Source organism: Coloeus monedula, assembly GCF_965178545.1.
Source record: "Coloeus monedula genome assembly, chromosome: 2".
In the NCBI taxonomy this organism is placed as follows: Eukaryota; Metazoa; Chordata; class Aves; order Passeriformes; family Corvidae; genus Coloeus; species Coloeus monedula.
Window position 1 is genome coordinate 57,328,486 of NC_138782.1, and position 20,034 is coordinate 57,348,519.

Sequence of the window (20,034 nt, forward strand, 5' to 3'; positions counted from 1 at the left end):
TCCCTGGGGAGCAGGTGCTGAGCCTGGAGTGCTGCCACTGCTGGGGAAGGGAACTGTACATCCCCATGAGCTCCACACCCCACACCCAGGGGGCATTCCCAACCACCAGCACCTTGCTGTGGCATGGGTCTGCATAAAAATGTGCAGTATCAGTGATAAACCATGGTACTCATAGCACATGAGCAAATTAGGGAAATGCAGCCTTTGTCTTCCTCTGAGTGTGAAGAAAATGTGTGTGCTATTGTAATCCCTCTTTTTTTTCTTGTTATTCATTACTTTTTTCTCCTTAACTTTTCTCAAAGCTAAACTTCCCACAAAATTCAATTATACTCTAAAAGTCTGTGTTGGGATGAAAGATAATTAAAAGTCCACTCAAATCTTTGATTTCCACGTGGTTTAAAAGACGGAAGTTTAAGTTAGCAGAGAGGCTGGCTGAAGTAGGAAGGCAGTGTTAGTGATGGAGCTGTTTGGATTGGAATCTTTGAGGTGACATCTGAAGGTTTTTCATCCTCCTCAGAGCAGGTGTTACATAAATAGGATTGTGTTTTCCCTGGGACCTTGACACAATCCATGGACCCTTTCCTTTAGCTGGCTGCTCCAGTGGGTCACCAGCTGGATGCTTGGCCAGGCTGCTCCTCCTCATGCTGACGCCTGTCCAAAAACTAAAGGCAGCCTTTCAAATGCAAGGCTGCATACAGCCCTGTTGGTATGGGCACAAACATGACACTAAAGTATTTTCATTTAAGTGAAAATATTTACAGAACTGGTTTTCAGTGACCACTATTCATAAATGCATGAAATGTCATAACGTTTGTCAAAAAGCCTCTGAGTAAGACACACCTTGCATTTCTGTGCTTTTCAGTTTAGTATGTTATTCATGATCCTATACAGGAATTGAAAAAAAAAAAAAAAAAATTAAAAAGAGCCAGTTAACATTTGATTTAGTTAATTTCATTCCTTCTAGAAGAAGAAAATGTTCAGTGAAGGTTAGTGGTGCTTTTCTAGCACTTTTTTAAAAACCTGAGTCAGGCTGTGCTGCTGCCCTTACCTATATTCCTTGTATTATTCATTTGTATTGATGTACAGAAAATGTCCTACTAAATACAGAAATCTTCTGTTTTGCTTATCGTGGCTTATATATGTTTCACCACAATTCCAGGTTTTTTCCTGGTCTGCCATAGCTTATGTGAGCACAGCATGTGAAAGACAATGCTTGCCCATGGCAAGGAGTTGTGTGGTGTAACGCACCAGTCCCTTTTTGAGTCTTTCCTGGGGTGAAAATTACCACTCTCTCCCAAAGTTCAGCATCCAGCTAGGGTGAAAAGTGAGTGCAGGGTCTAAAAACGTTGAATATGTGTGCCAAGTACTTGAATGTTAGCAAGAGTGGGAGGGAGTTTTAAGGGAAACTGTGAACCTTTTTCAAGGCAAGAAAAATGACTGAACTCTTTATCACTTCTTTTCATTTCCAAAATGTCACAGCCTCTTGCTAAGCTCAACAAAGTTGCCGTCATTTATTTGTAAGCTGCTTGAAGGTGCTCTTTTAAAGAATAATTACTAACCTTTCTATTTCAAAACCTGTTCTTATACAAAGCATTTTTCACTGGAGGTGGAGTTCCAAGGCAGTTTTCTTCAGTATGGCATAGAATTTTTCAGGAGGTATTTTCTGAGGGAGGTAAATTACCAGGGATTGCAGGAAGGCCCTCTGCTCCTTCAGTTGAGATTGGAGCTCAACAAGTTTCAAACCACGCAGCTGAAGTAACTCTGGGGAGTGGCTGTGAAGACATTGTGCCTTGCAGAGGGGCTCAGGGGCTGGGTTTGACTCCTGCTCACCATTGCAGGGCTCCAGTGTTCCCTCTGTGCCCACCGGCATGGTGAAAAGATCATCCATCATCCGTGGGATCTCTGCTTTCCTTTCCCTCCTTGGATCCCTGCTATTTTGGGGGCTGCTGGGTGGGAGGAGCAGAGACCCAAGCAAGTCCTGCCTGCCAGAGTGGACTGCTCACCTCTGGGCAAACCCGCGGAGAGAGACCCTGTGGAAGTAACACCAGCGGAAACAGTGATTGCTCATTACTTTGTGGGACACTTTGTCCATGTGTTGATTCATTATTAACTAAGCAGATAAATAGCCTTTTCTCTCCTTTGTTGGGTGCATCAGCTGTTGGGTGAGTTGCAGAAAGCCCAGGATGAGAAACAGTCGGCTCAGGCAGAAACTGCAAGCAGGAATTTCTGAAGTATTCCTGTGGGCTTTCCTAAGAAATGGCTTGCTTTCCCATGGACCGATGGAAACAGGCGAGCACTCCGTCACATAATGTTCCCTCTCTAGGAAAACATTTGGTAGTAGTATAAAAAAAGAAGGCTTTATAGAGCTTAAATAATGCCAAAGATGAATTTGGTGAAGACTGATGCTGTACGTACTTTACTTGCAAGGATTTGGAATTTCCAGTGCTGCTTGGAGTTGCTAGCAATAGGTTCCTGGGCTTGCCAGTCATATTCAGGTTTTTTTGCACCACCTCTTTTATTTTAATCACGTTCTTATTATGGCACTCTTAAGCACGTGGCTTGTGTTCAATTCATCTGTATCAACAAGGTCATGGCACTTGTAATCATAAAAGTAAAGAAACCTGATAATTGTGGGAACAGCTTCAGTTTCCTTTGGTTTTTTAAGTAATTCATGTCAGCGTGTTGTATTCTGGTTTGTAATTACTCCAGGGTCATGTAGCCTGGTTTACGTCAAAATAAATAAGGAATAATAAATTTCTTTTTAATGAAAACTAAATTTTTTAAGGGTTTAAAGACAGTCTTAAAGAAAATACAAAATTCAGTGAAGCGTGTCATTCCGTACAGTGGGAGTGATCTCTGTCAGCATTAATCTGGCTAAAACAGGCTAAATTATTCTTGTTGTCTGTATTGGGTTTTGTACAGAGTAAATAAATCAATATCTTTGCTGATTCACAATCAGCCTGAATGCATCTTAATGGTAACTGGAAGGTGTAAAATGTCTCACTGGCCTATGATGACTGCTTACTCCTAACACCACTTAGAAAAAGGAATGGTTTTCCTGGACAGCCATGTAGTGATGCATGCTGGAGTAACTGGGTGGGCTCAGGTGCCGCTGACAGGCAAACAGGCATTTCCTCTGGTGTCCTTTGAAACCCTAATATGTGTGCTGAAGCTAATGAATGAATATTGTTAGGTCATGTGGCAGTATAGTGCTGCAATGCACTGGCAGGAAGGAGATGGGGTCTGGTATTTTTTCTGTTGGTCCTTGCTTTCCAATTCAAGGGATGCTCATCCAACTCCAGCTAAAGCAGTTCAGTTTAAACTGGCACATAAAAGTTCAAGTTGGCATTTTGTTTTAGCCTACAGACAACAAAGATATATTTTATGATTGCTTAAAATGCCAATGTCTGAATGAGATAGTTAGAAAGGGACATGCTGCAAACAAAGTCATAAGGACTTGTGGATAGCTAAAAAATTTTTTTAAAATGCAACAGCTGAGCAGGTGTCAATGAAAATCAGAAATCTATTGTTCAAGCTGCTGTCTTTCATTTTATACCTGGAACTGAAACAAGAATGGTCTTTCTGGTGTTTGTCTGTACTGCTCTTTTAACAAAGAAGTTCTGATCTATGGCCAGCCCTCTTTAAGCACCACGATAATGCAGTCATTCATTATTAACAGAGAGCAGAGGATTAGTGGAGGCCTCAAATACATAAGGAACAAGCAAGTGGGGAAATGAAGGTATCAATTATGTATCTGCCATGTTGATGATGCTCTTACAGAGTAGCTGTTTTCCCCTAATGGAAGAATCCACTGGGAGAGCAAAGCATATTCTCAGTGCCTTCTCTGACAACAAGATGATGTCTCCTCAACTGAAGCTTCAACAAGCCCCTTTCTTTAGCCCTTTTCCCTCCCAGGAGTACTTGATGCTCTGGTTAGTCCTGGGCTGGTGCCTGGACCTAAAAGGAGGGTGCTGCTGGCTCTCCCACAGGGAGGTGGGATCCTGGTTTCCAACCCTACCTCCACAAGTGACAAGCCCCTGCCCCCTGGAGTGCTCTGTGAACAGGGCAGGCTCCAGCCCAGCATCCCAGTGCAATGAGCTGAAGGGCAGCACCTTTCTAATTTGCAACCTGTTCCAACTAAAATTTTTTGATTACCAGCGCCTCACTTCTGTAAACACTGATTCCATGGAAAATTAGTAGTAAAAGAAGTAGAAAGAAGTAAAAAACTATGTACGGATACAGCCTCACACCTTCATGAAGATGGTACTACAATTCCACTGAGTTTTACTATAGTGATTACAGTGCCATCACCTTGCTTGATGGAATTACTTTTTTGATTGTGTAGGAAAGGGACCATACTGGTTTTTAAAGTAGAACTTAATCCCATCACAGTTTGCACAGACCTGTCCTTTGGTGTGAACATGCCCCTGAGTGTCAAAGTTTAAATTGGCAAAAGAAGGGCAGCTGGGTGACAAATATGTCGGCTTGTGCCTGATTTTCCCCACCTTGGCCCTAGTAAAGAACAAGATACAGGGACTAAAACAGCTGTTTGCTGTGTGGCTGGGGATGAAGAGGGTAATGAAACATGATGCAGAATAAAAGTCAGCTGCAGCTTGGCAACTCCCATTTCCTCATAGCAAAGAAGATGACTTAGACTGTATTCAGAATTATGATATTATACTTACAGAATTATATGAATGATTTTTACAGGTGTGGTTTTAGAGTTGGCAAATTGGTATTTTGACTAAGAAGACTGTGTTTAATCATTAATAGGTTGTTCTGAGTATTTTGGAGTTTTACTATTATTGTTTATTCAGGCTGGTATCTAGCAACAAAGACAAGCATTTTAAAGGCAGCTAAAAACTGAACTTAAAAATAAACACAGTTCTCTCTACAAAGACAGCAGAGCTAAAAGCCTGTACAAATATTTTCAATGACAGCAACAATCAGAAATTTGCTGGTTGGGTTTTAGAAGTGTTCTTGACCTCCCTGGCAGGGTTCTGAGGTCAGCAAGGTCATAGAAAGAGACTATTTGACTTGCACGCATTTGGACAAGTGCAATATGCTGTTTCCTGTACTAGAAAAAAGGGTGTTGAAGTGGTGCCAGTATAGAAGAAAATGTTGCTCTTGAAAGGCAGCACAATGAGCTCTGGGCTGTCCTGTCCCAGGCATTTAATTACATGACTGATCAAATTACTCCTAAGGTTTTGGGTACATAAATGTTCTTTGTAGATCAGGAACTCCTTGTCATAGTACTTAGGGGTGGGGAAGCATTGGGATGGAAGCCCACAAAACCAAACCTGCTTTCAGATATATAAACATGTTAATTGTGAAAGATTTGGTTAAAGTTAGTAATAATAAAGGGGAAAACATGTGTAATATTCATACAGAACTGTGTTTGGCAAGGGCACTGGATGGTCTGGAATGAGTTGGAGTGGGTTCCCCACCTTTTTCATGCTGAAAACAGCTGATGATGTCAGCACTTCAGGTGGTCATTGCTTCAGCACTGGATGTGTTAAAGGCATCAGAGCATCTCTCGCACCTACTGGCAGTGAGCTCAGGTGATCACTTCCTGGCAGAAGTCTTCCTTCTCTTCACAGACTTTTCTCTCCTTTACCCCTGTTCTGTTCCTGCCCCAGCTCAGTGGTACACTCTCCAGCTCCACTGTAGGAGCTGACTCAGTTTTAGAAGCCCAGACAAAAGGCTATTTTTCTTTTTTCTCAGTGCAGTGATAACGTGCAGCCTTACAAATGGTCACCAGCATGGTTGGTGGTTCAGCTAAGGTGTCTGTTGTGGTGGTGCAAAAACATGGGCTGAGATGACTGGAAGCCCACTTGTGTGAGCAGCATCTCTGTAAGGATGCTACTCCGCTTTCAGTGGTGATGGCTTCTGGGGACACAGCCAGAGATCTGCAGGGAAATGCCTCTGTCTTTCCAGGTATATCGGAGGCATGGCTGAAAGGCATCAGCAGCTGAGTCCTTTAGCCAGTGATGCAGAGCAGGTGAGCTGTTAGCAGAGTAAAGCCCTCCTTTGGGATCATGTGCAACCTCCGGAGGAGCCAGGCAGCTGAGATCTGTAACAACCTCAGGCTTGCTTAGGGATGGAGAGGAGAGGAGCTGAGCTGAGCTATAAGCAGGCAGAGTAAGTCTGGCCATGCTTTGACTGTTCTGCTAGGTTTTTTGACTCAGAGTGGACAGCGAGTAGCTAGAGCCATCTGAGAGTGTGCTGGTTCACTCTCTGAAGGCAAACAGGGTCCTGAGAGAGTCCTAGGTAACCACCTAGACCTGCCCAGGAGTGACCAGCCTGGTGGTAGAGGGGATGCTTGGCAGACTTTGCACCAGATAACAATCTTTGCCTTTGCCTTGCATCCTTCATGTTTCTTCTTCCCAGATTCCTGTGGACTGTTTCTCATCTTGTCAGGTTTCTGGAAATGCCAGGGGTGGGATATTCCAGTAGGGCAGTGACAAGGCATACCTATTGCCTCATCTTTCCTGTCAGTGAGCCAGCACTGGGGATCCTCCCCCACCTTCCCTTGCCTCAGCAGGTGCTGCTGCTGCTGCTGCTCAAACCAGAGATCCAGGAGCTCCTGGCCTGTTTGGGGCAGATGGAGAGTAACTTGCTGCTAGCTGCAGAAGTGGAAACCAGGGCCAAAAGCTTCCCTGTGACACTCCTCACCCAGTTTTATCTCAGCATCAGTATAACACACCTATTAACTACTGCAAAGGTAGTTTCTTTTAAGTCTTCTTCATCACCACACAGGAGAGGGGGCATGTGCTTCAGTTTATTCTCACACTTCTAGCCAATATCTGCTGGGGAGATTTACCATTTGCCTGCAGCTAAAAAGATTTGTTGTAAACTTAATATAGTTATTTTTCTCCCCCAGATTAAGGCTATGCCAAGAAAAGTCAGTGAGGAAGTATTTCTAGTTTTGTAGTTCTGGTTTTCAGATGTGACATTTTAAAAATATCAATATAGAATTTAATAAGATGAGTACATGCAGCTTACTTTTAGGTAAAATTACAAAATTATCAAATAAAATACGTAAACTATAAATATAAATGTATACTGTCATACTCCAAGGAGAGTTATCTCGTAATATTCAGACACAAGCAGCATTAATTTTCAATTAACAGCTCAGTTGTTCAAAGTAGTTTGGTTGCTCTTTTATGTACACTGCTTTCAGTTGTTGTTTTTTCTGTCCTCCCACATCTCTGTTATTGTGCCTGGATTTTTTTCCCCTGTTTTTGTGGAGGAGTTGCTTTGACCTTTGATATGATGTTTCATATATCTGGAAAATGTAACTGTCTGGAAACTTTCCATTTGTTGCTATTTTCTCAAGTATTGAGGTTGAGGAAAAAAGAATAAGCAGCCTGCATTAAAGCTATGATCCCTTTCCTTCTGGCTGGAGCTGTGTCCAGGGTGAGAGAGGAGGTAGCAAGAAGATTTTTGGCCAGATTACTTTCAAACCTGTATAACAGGATGGCTGAGCATTTGCTTGCTCCTTCTCCAGGAAGCTGGAAGTATGGAAGTTAAACAGTTTATTGAAGAGGAGGAAGAAGTTGTGTAGCTGTTCTAATAAGGACTGCAGGTTGCCAACATGTAAATAATTAATTTACAAACACGTTTGTGAGCATATTGCAAGCATAGGTCAGATCTTTATTTTTTTCCAGACCTTAAGAGAATCCCTGATGTGTTTTGACATAAGAAACAGTTGAGAAGTGAGGTGGTGTGATTGTAGAGTTCTGACTGCAGTGCTCAATGCGCTGTTGAACACACCCAGCTCAGATGCCAGTGTAGATGGAGCAGATGAGCTCTGAACCATGAGGTTCCTGCATGGGAAGTGTAATTTTGTGAGGCTGGGTAGCCCTGGCTAGCTGTGTTGCCTGTGGTATTTCCAGTGTCTCTACAGAGTGCCCTACAATCATAACTTTGCCTTTTTTCTGTAGAATTAACCCAGTGGGAATGAAAACTATACTGTGAAGTAACACTGAAGCTGGATGTTACAAGTGTGTTATCCACATTTGGGATGCACGAGCAAGAGACAATTTGTGGTAACTAATGTGATAGCCTGTAACCTGACAAACCAACCAACATCACTTAAGTTGAGGTGGTTTTGTGATCAGGAAAAAAAAAAGCAACACTTTTTTGTGCTTTACCCCAGTGATGCAGCAAGCACATCTCAAGACCTAAAGTTAACCCTGGTTTATGTCCTTTTTATGTCCTGTCTTGTGTAATTAGTAGGAAGCCAAGGTCAGGTCCCCTCCTTGCTTGCTGGGGATCAGTGTCTTGTAGGACTAGGGCATCCTACCTAAGAGAGAGAGCTAAATAAGCTTTTCCAGGCCCTCAGCCAGTTAATCCCAGGTATACAGGTAAGAAAGTGAGAACTAGAACAAATACATCATTGTTTGTAATTCTGGTCATATTCCTTCTCTGCACACGGCAGAGGAGAACAGTGTGGCTGAGCGTCCCTCTGAGCCACATGGCTCTTTGTCTGAAATGTGGAGCCCTGAGCATCCATGCTATGGCTTCCAGGGAAGCACAGGCTTCCCTCTTTTCCTTTGAAGTACCTGTGTAGCAGTACCTGTGCTTTTTGCAGAGCTTTGGTAGGGGCTCATCACAGGCAGAAGAGAATATGGCCTTTTGAGCTGAATTTCCACTCTTGCAGTGTTTGACTTTCTGCAGCAAGGCACCACTTTCCTTGTGGAGTAGTGGGAGTTGCACGGTTCATACTTGAAGCCCTTTCTGGTCTGATCTAAGTGTGATTCCAACAACCCCAAAGGCATTTGTGTGTGTGTCCTTGCAGAAACCTGGTGGTATTCAGGCAGTCATCTCTGTTCCTGCTGTGGTTATCCTAGGAGGATTCCCTTTGGCTGTTTCGGGACAGCAGCCAGCATCCCTATGAAGTAGCCGCTACCCAGCCTGTTTAGCTCATTGCCAGCGGGAGGTCCAATTAACATTTGGCAATATTGGCAGTTCCATATGGAAACTACCACTCTACTGCCTACATTTGAACTTCAGCTTTTTCCTTTCATTTAATTAAAACACAGTCAAGTCAATTAGCTCATGACAGAGTTTCTCCGAAGTTAAACTCCAGATGTATGGCAAGGCAAAAGCATGCAGATGCCAATTCATTGTGCTGCCTGGAGGTAGATTATATCTCTCCCATTTGCCAGTTTATCCACCAGGGATTAGCTGCATTTTTCCCTTCCAAGTAGATTAAAAAAAACCCCAAAACAACAAAAAATGAAACAACAACAACAAAAACCCCACAAAACAAAAATGTGAGGGGGAAAAAAAACCATTTTTCCATCTGGTTCAGGTCAGGAAAAATAATAATTTGAGATACTTATTGAAAATGACATTTATAGTGTCCGAATGACTTCTGATTTTTAATGACTACGTCAAACCTTTTACCATGCAGTGTCTTGAAATTTGCCAGTAAGCTCAAGGAATAAGGAGCTTATACTCTATAGCAAGTTGACGACTTACTGGCAATTGGGGATAATAGGCAGCTGCAAAAACATGTTCATTCTGCTGGCATAAAAACCATGATTTCCAACTCTGTGCCCTCTGGCAAGGTGGTATAGAAAATCATATTGTTGTCAGAAGAGGTTCTGAGGTCTCAATAAACCAAGATGACTTTTGCAGCACATCCCTCCAAGGCAGCAGGGTGCAGTCAGAGGAAGAGAAAAAAAATAACTGTTCTAGCTAACTGGTAGTTATTAAGCACAGAAATTGTATCCAAATCCATATGCAAGGTAAATCTGAACTGGGGCCAAGGCATCTTCTGCTGCATTTCTCAACTCATTCATGGTTAGATATGGCAATACCCTGAGTCACCTGTACTCTGATAGGATGAAAAAGTTTTCCTCACATGCTTTAAGAGTGATGTGGTGATATCATGGCAATACTGCAAGAGAACTATTGCTAGTGAAAGTATTAGGCACCAGTGCTACCTTAGTGCCTTGATATCAGTGGAGCACTTGATTCTGTGCCTTTTTCCCTCTTGGTTGTGTTGTCCAGCAATAGGAGGAGGACTTTTCCTTCATCTTGCCACTCTTAACCTTGTTATGTGACAAGGATCCAGAGCAGAGTTGCAGTGCAGGTGGGTGAGCCTTGGCTGATGTGGGTGGGAGAAGGGATTGCAGCATGAAAGGTGCAGCACGGTGGGGAAAGAAGAGAAGTTGATGCTCTGGTGGTACCATCTTGTGCTTAACAGCCCTGATGTGAGGAAGAAACCCTTAAATGTATATACCAGTGCTCCAGCAGGATTAGATTGGATCAGTTGTGTAGAAGGGTGCTGGTGAGGAGAGTGCAGGTTAGGTTCTTCTACTGGCTTTTTATTTTCACTGCCAAGAGAAAAATACACAGAAGTAAAAATACAGAACATTTAATATCATAAATATAGTCCTTTTTTTTTTTTTGATCATGAATTTCTTTAAGTCAAAAGTTTTTAAGAAATGGTCTTGCTGCATTCCAGATCAAAAGGCCTGGAACCAGAAGAAACACAGCTGTTTACTTCACAGAAATTGATATTAGACTTGCTTGAAAGGATCTGAGGGATCGTTCTTTTGTTGCATTTTGCTTTTATAAAGTTAGTTGTAAGTTCTTATCTGCAGAAAGTGTTAGTGTGTGCCAGTGCTGACGTCTTAGTGTTGAAGTGTACCATGCCCTGGGAAAACTGTGATGAGTTCACACGCCTGCCTTGGCCACACAGCATCTCTGGAGATCATGCACAGCAGTAAAGCGTTTCCTTGGCAGCTACAGAGATCAGTGCTGCTTCTTTCAAGCAGCCTTCCTGGGATAAGACATGTTCAGGCATTTCCATCTCTAAGCATTTATAGGAAAGTCAGGGTCATCTACAGACTGATCTAATCTTCTCTGGCTGCTCACAAGCTTGAGGAGAGGCTGTCCTTTTTGTACCTTTCATCTAATTCATAGCCCATGTGGCACAATTTGGCTTTGCAGTGTTTCCGCTAGCCTTGTTGTTGGCCTCTTGCAGCAAGATCTCCTCGTTATGTGACATCGACATGCAGGATTCATGTCCTCACTTGTTGTCCTTCTTGCGTACCCAGCTGATCCCACAGCTGGAAAATCTTCACGTAGGGCAAAGGACTGGAATATGATAACGTAAACTATGCAGGTACTATGGCCAAAAGTCCTAGTGTCAAACTTATTATTAATGTTTGTTGAAGGCAATGAAGTGACTCACTGGATTTTTGAAGATGGTGGGAAGAAGGCAGGACTTCAAGACACCAAAAAAAAAAATAACACAAGTCAGCAAGCTCCTCTAAACCTCAGAAAGCTAAGATGTTTCTTTTCCCCTCAGTGAATATATATAATGTTCATAATGATTAATAGAAGGTAGGTAAGTTCACTGAGGTGAAAACCACAGTGCTTTATTCTTAAGTAGTACATGACCTAAAAAGCAAATAGTGTACATCTAAAGCATCAGTTTCCTGTGGAGTGTTTCAAAGAAAAGGAGTAATAACTTTTGTAAAGATCTTTCCATAAATGCTCTGAAATATCATTGCTGAAATCATGGGGGTTTTTCTAAATAGTTTATTAATTGGTAAAATGTGCTAGCTTGTGAATATGTATGTATACACATAATAGATATGCTTTTGAATATAAATAAGTTCTTTTACGTAGACATATTACTTTATCTTAGATTATTCCTAAAGTTAGTCCGTGATATCTGGCTATGCTTGTTCCTTCTTTTCAGATACATGTTTCAAATGAGGGAATTGGTACAAGGTCCATGGATTAGTAAATTCCCAATTATGAACACTTGTTGAACTCACTAGATAAATCAACTCTTCTTTTATTGTCAGAAGGAATTACTGCTGACATCTGTTTTCAAAAGATTCCATCTTCCTAAATAGAATTATTGTCCATGAATTTCAAGTTTTAGCTCTGCTGAAACAGACAGATTTCTGTAGCTAGGATGACTATCATTATTTTGGAGTTACAAGTTTTCAGCAGAGGGCAGAACAGGGACTGATGCAAATCAGTATTTCTCTGTGGGGAGCTGTTGGAGCCCTAATCCTCCTCCATTTCTGCTGGTAGGCACAGGATGAAAAAATCTAGATGAGTTTTTTGTGGAAGGGGTCTTCTGCAATATATTGGACTCCATGACTCAGAAGGATTTGAAAAGATTGGTGTTCTACTCTTTATAAGACCATGCTGTCTATCACCAGGATGCAGGCTCTTCACACGAGTAGCCCAGCCTTTCTGAGCCACTGGGGACAAGAACATGGGTTTTGTCCTGCTGCCTCAAGGGTGGGTAGCCTCTCACTCCACCAAACTGAGAGACAGCTTCTGCCAGTGAGATAATACTTGGCTCTTGTCCCAGGACAGAACTCTACAGCCAGCAGATCCTGGTCTCTTCTCTTCCCCACTTCACTTGGATTTGCTAGCGCTGATTTCCCAGAGAAACCATGTGTTTCTGCATCCCCTAGCACCATGGGAATCTCAGCTGGGAGGGACTCAGGAGGTTACTCAGAGCAGGACTATTCCTGACAGTAGGTGAGGTCAGCCCCAGAAGGAGATTTGGAGGTTTGTCTGGCTGACCCTTCAAAGCCTCCCAGGACCTGTTCCAGTGCTGCACTACCCACCTCCTGGTGGTGTTTTCTTTACCTCTTACCGGGCTTTTCCTGGCTGCAAAATGTGGCCCTCATTCCTTCTTATGTCAGATGGAATTCCAAAGATAAATTTTGCTCTCTTGTCTTTTTAAGTACCTTCCAAGTAAATGTAATTCTCCCTTAGATCCACAGCTTCCAGCAGAGGCTTCTGTATTCCATAGGGAACTGCACTCCATAGGCAGTGCCTGTAAACCCAGACAAAAGTGCAAATCCTAATTTCAGGCAAGACACCCCTGAAGGGCTCTTTCTGCTTCTCTATGCCTCTCTGCAGAGCTGCTTGCTACCTTTGGTGATCTTCTCATGCCCCAGCTCACACCTGGGGTCTTAGGGTGTGTTGGGGGGTAGCTGCTTCATTTCAAGGGAGTCTCATTTTAAATCTCTTTAAGGTTCACCTTTTTCTCTAGGGCACACAGGTGAGGAAGTTGGGATTTTGTACTCCTGCAAGGGGTAGACATAGCCAAGTCCTTTCCAAAATCTTTGCTTTTTACATTTAAAGTCCATTTGCATGCCATCTTATCTCCATGTTATGGACCAGAAAATACCCAAAGCAAACAAATAAAAGCTTTAAACTCTGTTGCATCTGAATAACCATGATTTATCCTGGAGAAGTTTTCTATCTCTCAGGCAGTACAGAATATCTTGAATTTTATGGCATAACTTGCTCAGATGTCTTTGTTTAAATGCTATCATTTTCATACCAATTTATCTCTAGTTTTAACTTCATAGACTTCAATGAAGTTACACAATGAATCTTTCTTCACAGTACTTTATTTGAAATAATTGGAAACAAAGTTTCTAGGATTCTGTGTGCATTATATCAGCTTTCTCACAGAAAAGTTTTGGGTTTTTTTAGCATCCTGGATCAATCTAAAGCCTAGGGCAAATATAGGACTCATTAAATGCCATTTGTCTGAGAAACAGAATAATAAGATTGCACCATGATGTTATGTGGCTGAATCTTTTTAGCAGCTAGGACACAAGACCAGGATTCAGGAAGCCATTTGGCAAACATAAAATTAAGCACTTAACAATACTGTGCCTCATATTTTTTCATCTGTAAAATGGGAACATGGATATTTCTTTCTTTGAATAGCATTTCTGATTTAATGATCTATGATTATCATTAATACTGTTCAGAGTGGCATCAACTCTGTTTGAATTGGTTATAATTAGAATGTTTAGATGAATGAAAGCAATTGCAGAGCCTATATGTCACAAACAGTTAAGACCATGATTAATTTTGTGTCTCTAAGTAATTGGCAGTTACTTCATTGCTCATATGAGTAAAATTCAGCACATTGGAAGTGTTTGCAGGACTACAAATGGAAGGCCTTAAGAAACCTTAATTCTTAAATAGAAATGAATAATAGTAGATTTCTCAGAGTAGCTTATTTTAACTGTATCCTACAGCATGTTGTGGGATGAGTCTTAATTCGGTTCACAAAACTCAAAGTTTGGCCATTGATGGTAAATATTGGTTTTCATATCATTCAATATGTTTTTGCAGAAAAGAAAATAAATTCTTCTTTAAATTTTGGCTCCAGTTCAAAAGTTTGTTAAATATGCTTTGCTAATAAGAAGCCTGACTCATGGCAGGCTGTGCTGTGAAGGACTGATTACCAGGAATGTCAAACAGACCTGTTCCCATTCCACTGCCAGAACAGTGACCTTTAGAGTTTGTTTAAGAAAGGGTTAATTTTACTCAAAAGAAATAGCTAATGTTTTCACATTGCAAGGGTTTTGTTTTCTATGTGATGATAACTAGTCATTCAACTTTACCAAGGATAAGGAAAAAGTCATCCAAACATATGGCTGAAAGAAATTCTCCTGTAGCAATGGCAAACCACCGGACTGTGCAAATATGCCAGAGGAGCATTATGAGAAGCAAGTTGTGGACAGCTGCAGATGAGGTGCTGAGAAACAGTGAAGCCCAAGGCTGCCTTCTGAAACAGGAAAAATGCATGTGGATGCACACACAGCCTGCTGCCATCTGATAGTGGAGGAGTTTAGCTGTTGGGGTACTATTTTGTTTTCCATCCTTCAGTTATTTTTACTTCTTTTCTTTATACAGTTGATGGTTTGGACAAGGCTTCAATTGCTAACTCAGATGGACCAGCCCCAGGGTCCCAAACTCCCCCCTTCAAGAGGAAGGGCAAACTCTCCAACATTGGCAAGATCTTTAAACCTTGGAAATGGCGGAAGAAGAAGACCAGTGACAAATTCAGAGAAACATCAGCAGGTATGTCTGTGGCCCTTTGGTGGCAAATAGTAGGAAACACTGTGATGGTTTTGCAGGGTAATATTTGAAAAGCTCTGAACTTGTTAGATGGCAGGGATTATTTAGCATGGTATTTGATGTATAGGCAAAAAGTTTGATCCTTGGCAAGGAAAAACCTAACCTTGTTCAGCTTCTGTCTTGAATCTCTCACCAAAAATACACAGCAGATCTGTTTACTATACATATCCTCAAATATATTGGAAAATCTCTCTGTCCTCCTGACAGTCAGTGACTTGGATTATGAAACAAACCTTGCCTTCATGGGGACAGAAGTTTGGGGGAGAAGCAGATGTAGCCATGCCCAGCAGAAGAACAAGGATCAGCTCTGCAACCCCTGCCTTCATAGAGGCTGCTCTGCCCCTTCACTTCCCCACTGACAAGGCTGGAAGGATGGTCTGAAATAAAATGCTGCGATTGAATTATATTCTGTCTGAAAAAGAGTTGAAGGCTGGGATTTAGTTAACCAAACATAGTTGTTTGGGGCCACTTGAGATGCTCTGGGGTGTCCTTGCTGCTCCCCCAGAAGGTTTGATACCATATTTGTCATCCCTGTGCAGACATCTCCAAAAACCTAGGGCATCTGAAGTGGCTGTAGACATCCACGTTTAGGAAACTGAATGCCACCCTGCATGTATGTGTTTGTGTCTTTGTGTCACTGCTCTAGCCAGACTTTATCTACAAAAATCCCAAATTTCTGGTTTGGGATTCAAACATTTGATGTTGTGGTTTCCTAAACTTGAATCTAATTAGAGTCCAGTGAGCTTCTGTGAGCTCATTGCCACAGCGCAAGCCCTCTGTCTACTGTCTTTCAAGACTGTAGGCAGTAAAACCAACACTAGTCTCCTAAAGAGTTACCAGTCTGCTCTCCTGAGCTCTTAGAAGTACACTGCTTGACATTTAAACCCATAGCAACCCCTGACAGTTACAGCAAGGAGCTCTATGGTTTGACAGTGAAACTTGTAGAACAAACTTTATTTACACAAAAGGCAAAAAAGAAACCGTTTTCTCCAGTATCTTCATTGCTCCAGATGCCAGCTGAAGTTTTAAGCAGATTTCTGAGATCTTCAAATCCTTCTGTCTCTCATTTTTTCCTTTTATTTTGTTCATTTTGCCACATAACCTGCAATAACTCTCGCACAATTTCTTCTACTACTGTAATCAAAAAAAAATCCCCTCAGTCTGATATCTCCTTCATTGCTTCCTACTTCCTTCAGTCTTCCCAGTACTTTTATCATATTGCTAAAGCAAAGTTATTTCTTGTTAAAGACTCCTGAATGTTCTGCAACTTCTCCTGGACAGGTATGTGATTTTATATGCAATGACTTCTTCAGAGGAATGACCATTCATAAGCTGTGTATACAGAGATCTTCTAAACTTTCACAGCCTATTAGCATTTATTAGCATAAATTGTTATGCCATTAAATAACAACACATGTATTGTTTTTCAGTTATTTTTTTTTAAATGAATATCTGGTAAATTCCTGTTAAATGTAGTATTTCTTGCATTGTACTATCTTTCGAGGGCCTGAATCCAGTCTTACAAGCATGACACATCAATTCTTATAATACCAAGGCAAAGCATGTGATTGTATTTCTTTTAAAAAAGGAGGAAATTAAGCCCAAAGAAATTAAGGTCAACATTTTCAAAAGTGCCTCCTTAGATACTCACGTCTACTTAATTTCCTGGTCTGTTTATGATGTTGTCGTCCCTCAAGATACTCATTTGCTTTTAAACTGTGCATGGGATCACTTACGTTTGTGTATGTGCCTCATGTGAGGCTGGAATTTGAATTGAGAAGTCATTTGAATTGCATTCATCCTGCCTTAGATGGTAATTTCAGGGATGAATAAAAATAGTATTCCCTGTATTTCTTGAGGAAATAGACCCAGGACCAGTGGAGACTGAGAAGACGCATTTATGTGGCAAGTTGCCCCTTGTTGCTCACTTACTGACACAGCAGAAGAAACTTGCTTATCTAATTTGAGAAGGAAATGGGAAGACATCCATTCAAAATAAAAATCCTACAGGATATCCTTTTCCTCACACTACTCAATCAGAGATGTATGTACATTACCAAGTGGGGGCTGTGTGTGTGCCTGCCCTTTACATGCAGGAAGCCCATTTCCTGGCCTGGGACCGTGGGGAGAGCATGACCATCCTCATTTATTGCCAGTTCTCTTAACAGGGCTACAACGTGGTAAATCCATGTGCAGCTGAAGACAGGGTTTCTTCTAAGACAGAATGTGAGCTCTTGGAAGGAACTCTCTCTGCTTCCTCTGGGTTTTCAGTAGGCTTTTTGAGACAGGTTCTTGCTACGGCCTTGCTAGGACATGTACCATGGAGTGCTTTTTGTCTTAGGAGCAACTGGAAGATGTTCATAAACAGCAAATACCACAAACATCAAAAAAGGATGGATGTTTAGATGTCAGTATCTGTGCCGATGTGGGAATGATGGTTGGAATTTTTTCCTTTAGCAACATATTTTCCACGCTCTGTCTTGGAAAGTCTATTCTTTGGGCACTGGCTGTATGCTATTTGGCTAGAGGACTTTCAAAAGCAAGTAAAAACAAACATAAAATGGCATAATCTCAAGGGTTTCTCTCCTCTGCAATGTTTTGCTGCGAAGGAAAAGGCAGCAGTTTGTGTCTTGGCACAAAGTAGATGCCACTTCAAAGCTTCACTGCAAAAGTATATACAAAGAGGGACCAGAGGGCAATTTTAGCTCTTACTAGGTCAGAGAAAAATTAATAATCTGAATTCTCTCAAGCTTCTCTTAGAAGAACAAAACTAAATACTGGAGAATATCCAGAATCTCACTTCAAGTCAGAGAATGGGTTTTAAGACTGCCTGAGGTTTGCAGCTGCTGAGCATCACTAAGCAGTCTCTTTTGAGGGGAAGGAAAGAGAGAGAGAGAAGCTGCTTGTTGAGGTAAACTATTCCCATTATTAGTGTTACTATTATTTGTATTGGGCAGAAAAGCAAATGTTTGTGAAGGGGAGTAAGATTTACTTGAGTAAATGAGAGCTCCATACAATACAATAAATTCACATCCTTTCTGATGGTTACACCTGAAGTCAGAGCAAGCTCTGCTTTTGACTGCAGCAGGGGAAGGATTTTGACCTCGCATTTTCTGATTCTTCAGGAGCATGAGACTGGAGTCTGCCTGCCTGCCTCACCTCAGCCTTCTTCAGTAGGCAAGGACTCATAACTAGTTACCCTCAGGATTGATCACTTTGTAATCAACCTCAATACATATACACAGATGGAGAAATTGTTCTTTCCACTATATCATTGCTTAAAGTTATAAAGAGTGTTTTGGTGTTCATGCTGAAATTTAATCTATATTCACACCTTTATATACACACATATATATCTACATATATATGTGACAGGCATGTTGAGATATATATATTCACATATCTAGATATATACATTACCATATACACATATTGCAGGAAAGATTTGTATTGATAGCATCAACTGGTCACTCAGCCTAATTGCACAGTCAAGTTAAGAGTCTCAAACCAGTCAGCTAAGCCAATTACTTTTGACTACTGTTATGTTTCAGTAAGCTCTCCTAAAATGATAGAGTTACAAAGTCAAGTATTCAGAAGTCAGGAGATGTTTGAATTATGGTGCTGCATGACTAGGTGGTACAAAATACTTGACTGTGTAAATGTGAAATATATTGCATAATCTAAAGTCTGCAATAAACCATAAATTATTATGATGAGTCCACACTGACTAAACAGCACCCAGTAAAAGTTCCTAAGTTGACAGGCTACTCTTCCTCTCATACAAGGTGACATATTTTTGCCACTTTAATTTAAATTAAGATTCTTCCTTTTTCTTTGTAGGAATTAAAACTATGATACTGGTAGTGAATACTAGCTTGATTTCTCATGTTCTTTCCATGGGCCAAATAATATTTTAAATAAATTATCTTTTCAAGCTGAATTAATTGAGCTTAATCAGTTTAAAGAAAAACACCACTCAGGGCTAGCATTTTAGAATATGGAGGACTGGGGCTTAAGATTCTTATCTGTTCACAAATTTTCTAATCTGTGAAAAGGAGATAGTTATGTCTCAGGGATGTTATGAAACCTGTGTAATTTATAAAATGCTTTGAGGTTTTTAGTAGAAGTGTAAGGGGTTCATGTATTTTAATGACAATTGGCATTTCCCATGTTAATTAATTCAATACAGTTGTTAATTCAATGTTGTAGAACTGAAAAAATATATCATCCTGAAAACTAGAGAGGGACATTGATGGGGGGAGGTCTGACTCAATGTTCTTAAACTTGATGGAAAAGGCATTATTGTTTTCAAGTGGCATTGGATTGTCCCACAGGTATGTAAGAGATCACCTCATTTCACTGTCCCCAAGAAAACAAATGTAAAAAGCAAGCAGAGAGAAAAGAGTGGGAATTAAATAATATTTGTAATGCCAAAATAGTAAAAAATAATATTTATATTGCCAGCAACAAAACAAGTATAAAGTGTGTGCATAAGGTGTTCATCTTTCAGGGCTGTGTAAAAGGAGATTTCACCCTGCTTACGAATGCACCTGCTTTCTAGAAAGACCAAGACACTCCATCCATGCTTGCCCACGTAGTCCTCTGTCTCCATGAGCCTCCATCTCTTTTAAAACAGTCTTTGTGGGACTGAGTGTTCCCCTACATGAAAAACTCTTTGCAAGCCTAGGGCGCACTCCCTGTGCCAATGTGTGACACACAGTTGCAAGGCACATACTTTAAAAAATATAGGGGACAAACTGGAAGAGCTTGTGAGTAATTTAGGTTTGGGACCCAAGGCAGTCTCCCTTGATCAGAGTTCAGGCTACCACACTCTCCCCGAGGAGGCTGGCTGATGTTGAGGGTCTGCAGCCACACTCATGGGCTCCTTTATGTTGTCAAATGTGATTTGAATGCTGCAGAGGTTTGACCTTCAATGGACAGACCCCACAAAGTACCTGAGTATATAGACACAGACCTAATGGCAGCTTACATGTTTTTGAGCCAGTAGTGTTTGCATTTGTGAACTCTTGATCTCACAGGCATGAGTAGCTTAAACTGGACTGGTCAAAATGTTTACTGCCTCCAGCTGTTCTG

The 20,034-nt window shown here is 41.2% G+C and overlaps 1 protein-coding gene across 1 annotated transcript in view; it reads left to right on the top strand.

Annotated features, from left to right (window-relative positions):
* The window catches only part of PHACTR2 (phosphatase and actin regulator 2), a 73,615-nt gene that overhangs the window by 13,277 nt on the left and 40,304 nt on the right, over positions 1 to 20,034 (top strand). Inside the window, exon 2 of the mRNA XM_082302798.1 lies at positions 14,716 to 14,883. Within this exon, the coding sequence (XP_082158924.1) occupies positions 14,716 to 14,883 (168 nt within the window). The remainder of the gene's footprint in view (positions 1 to 14,715; positions 14,884 to 20,034) is intronic.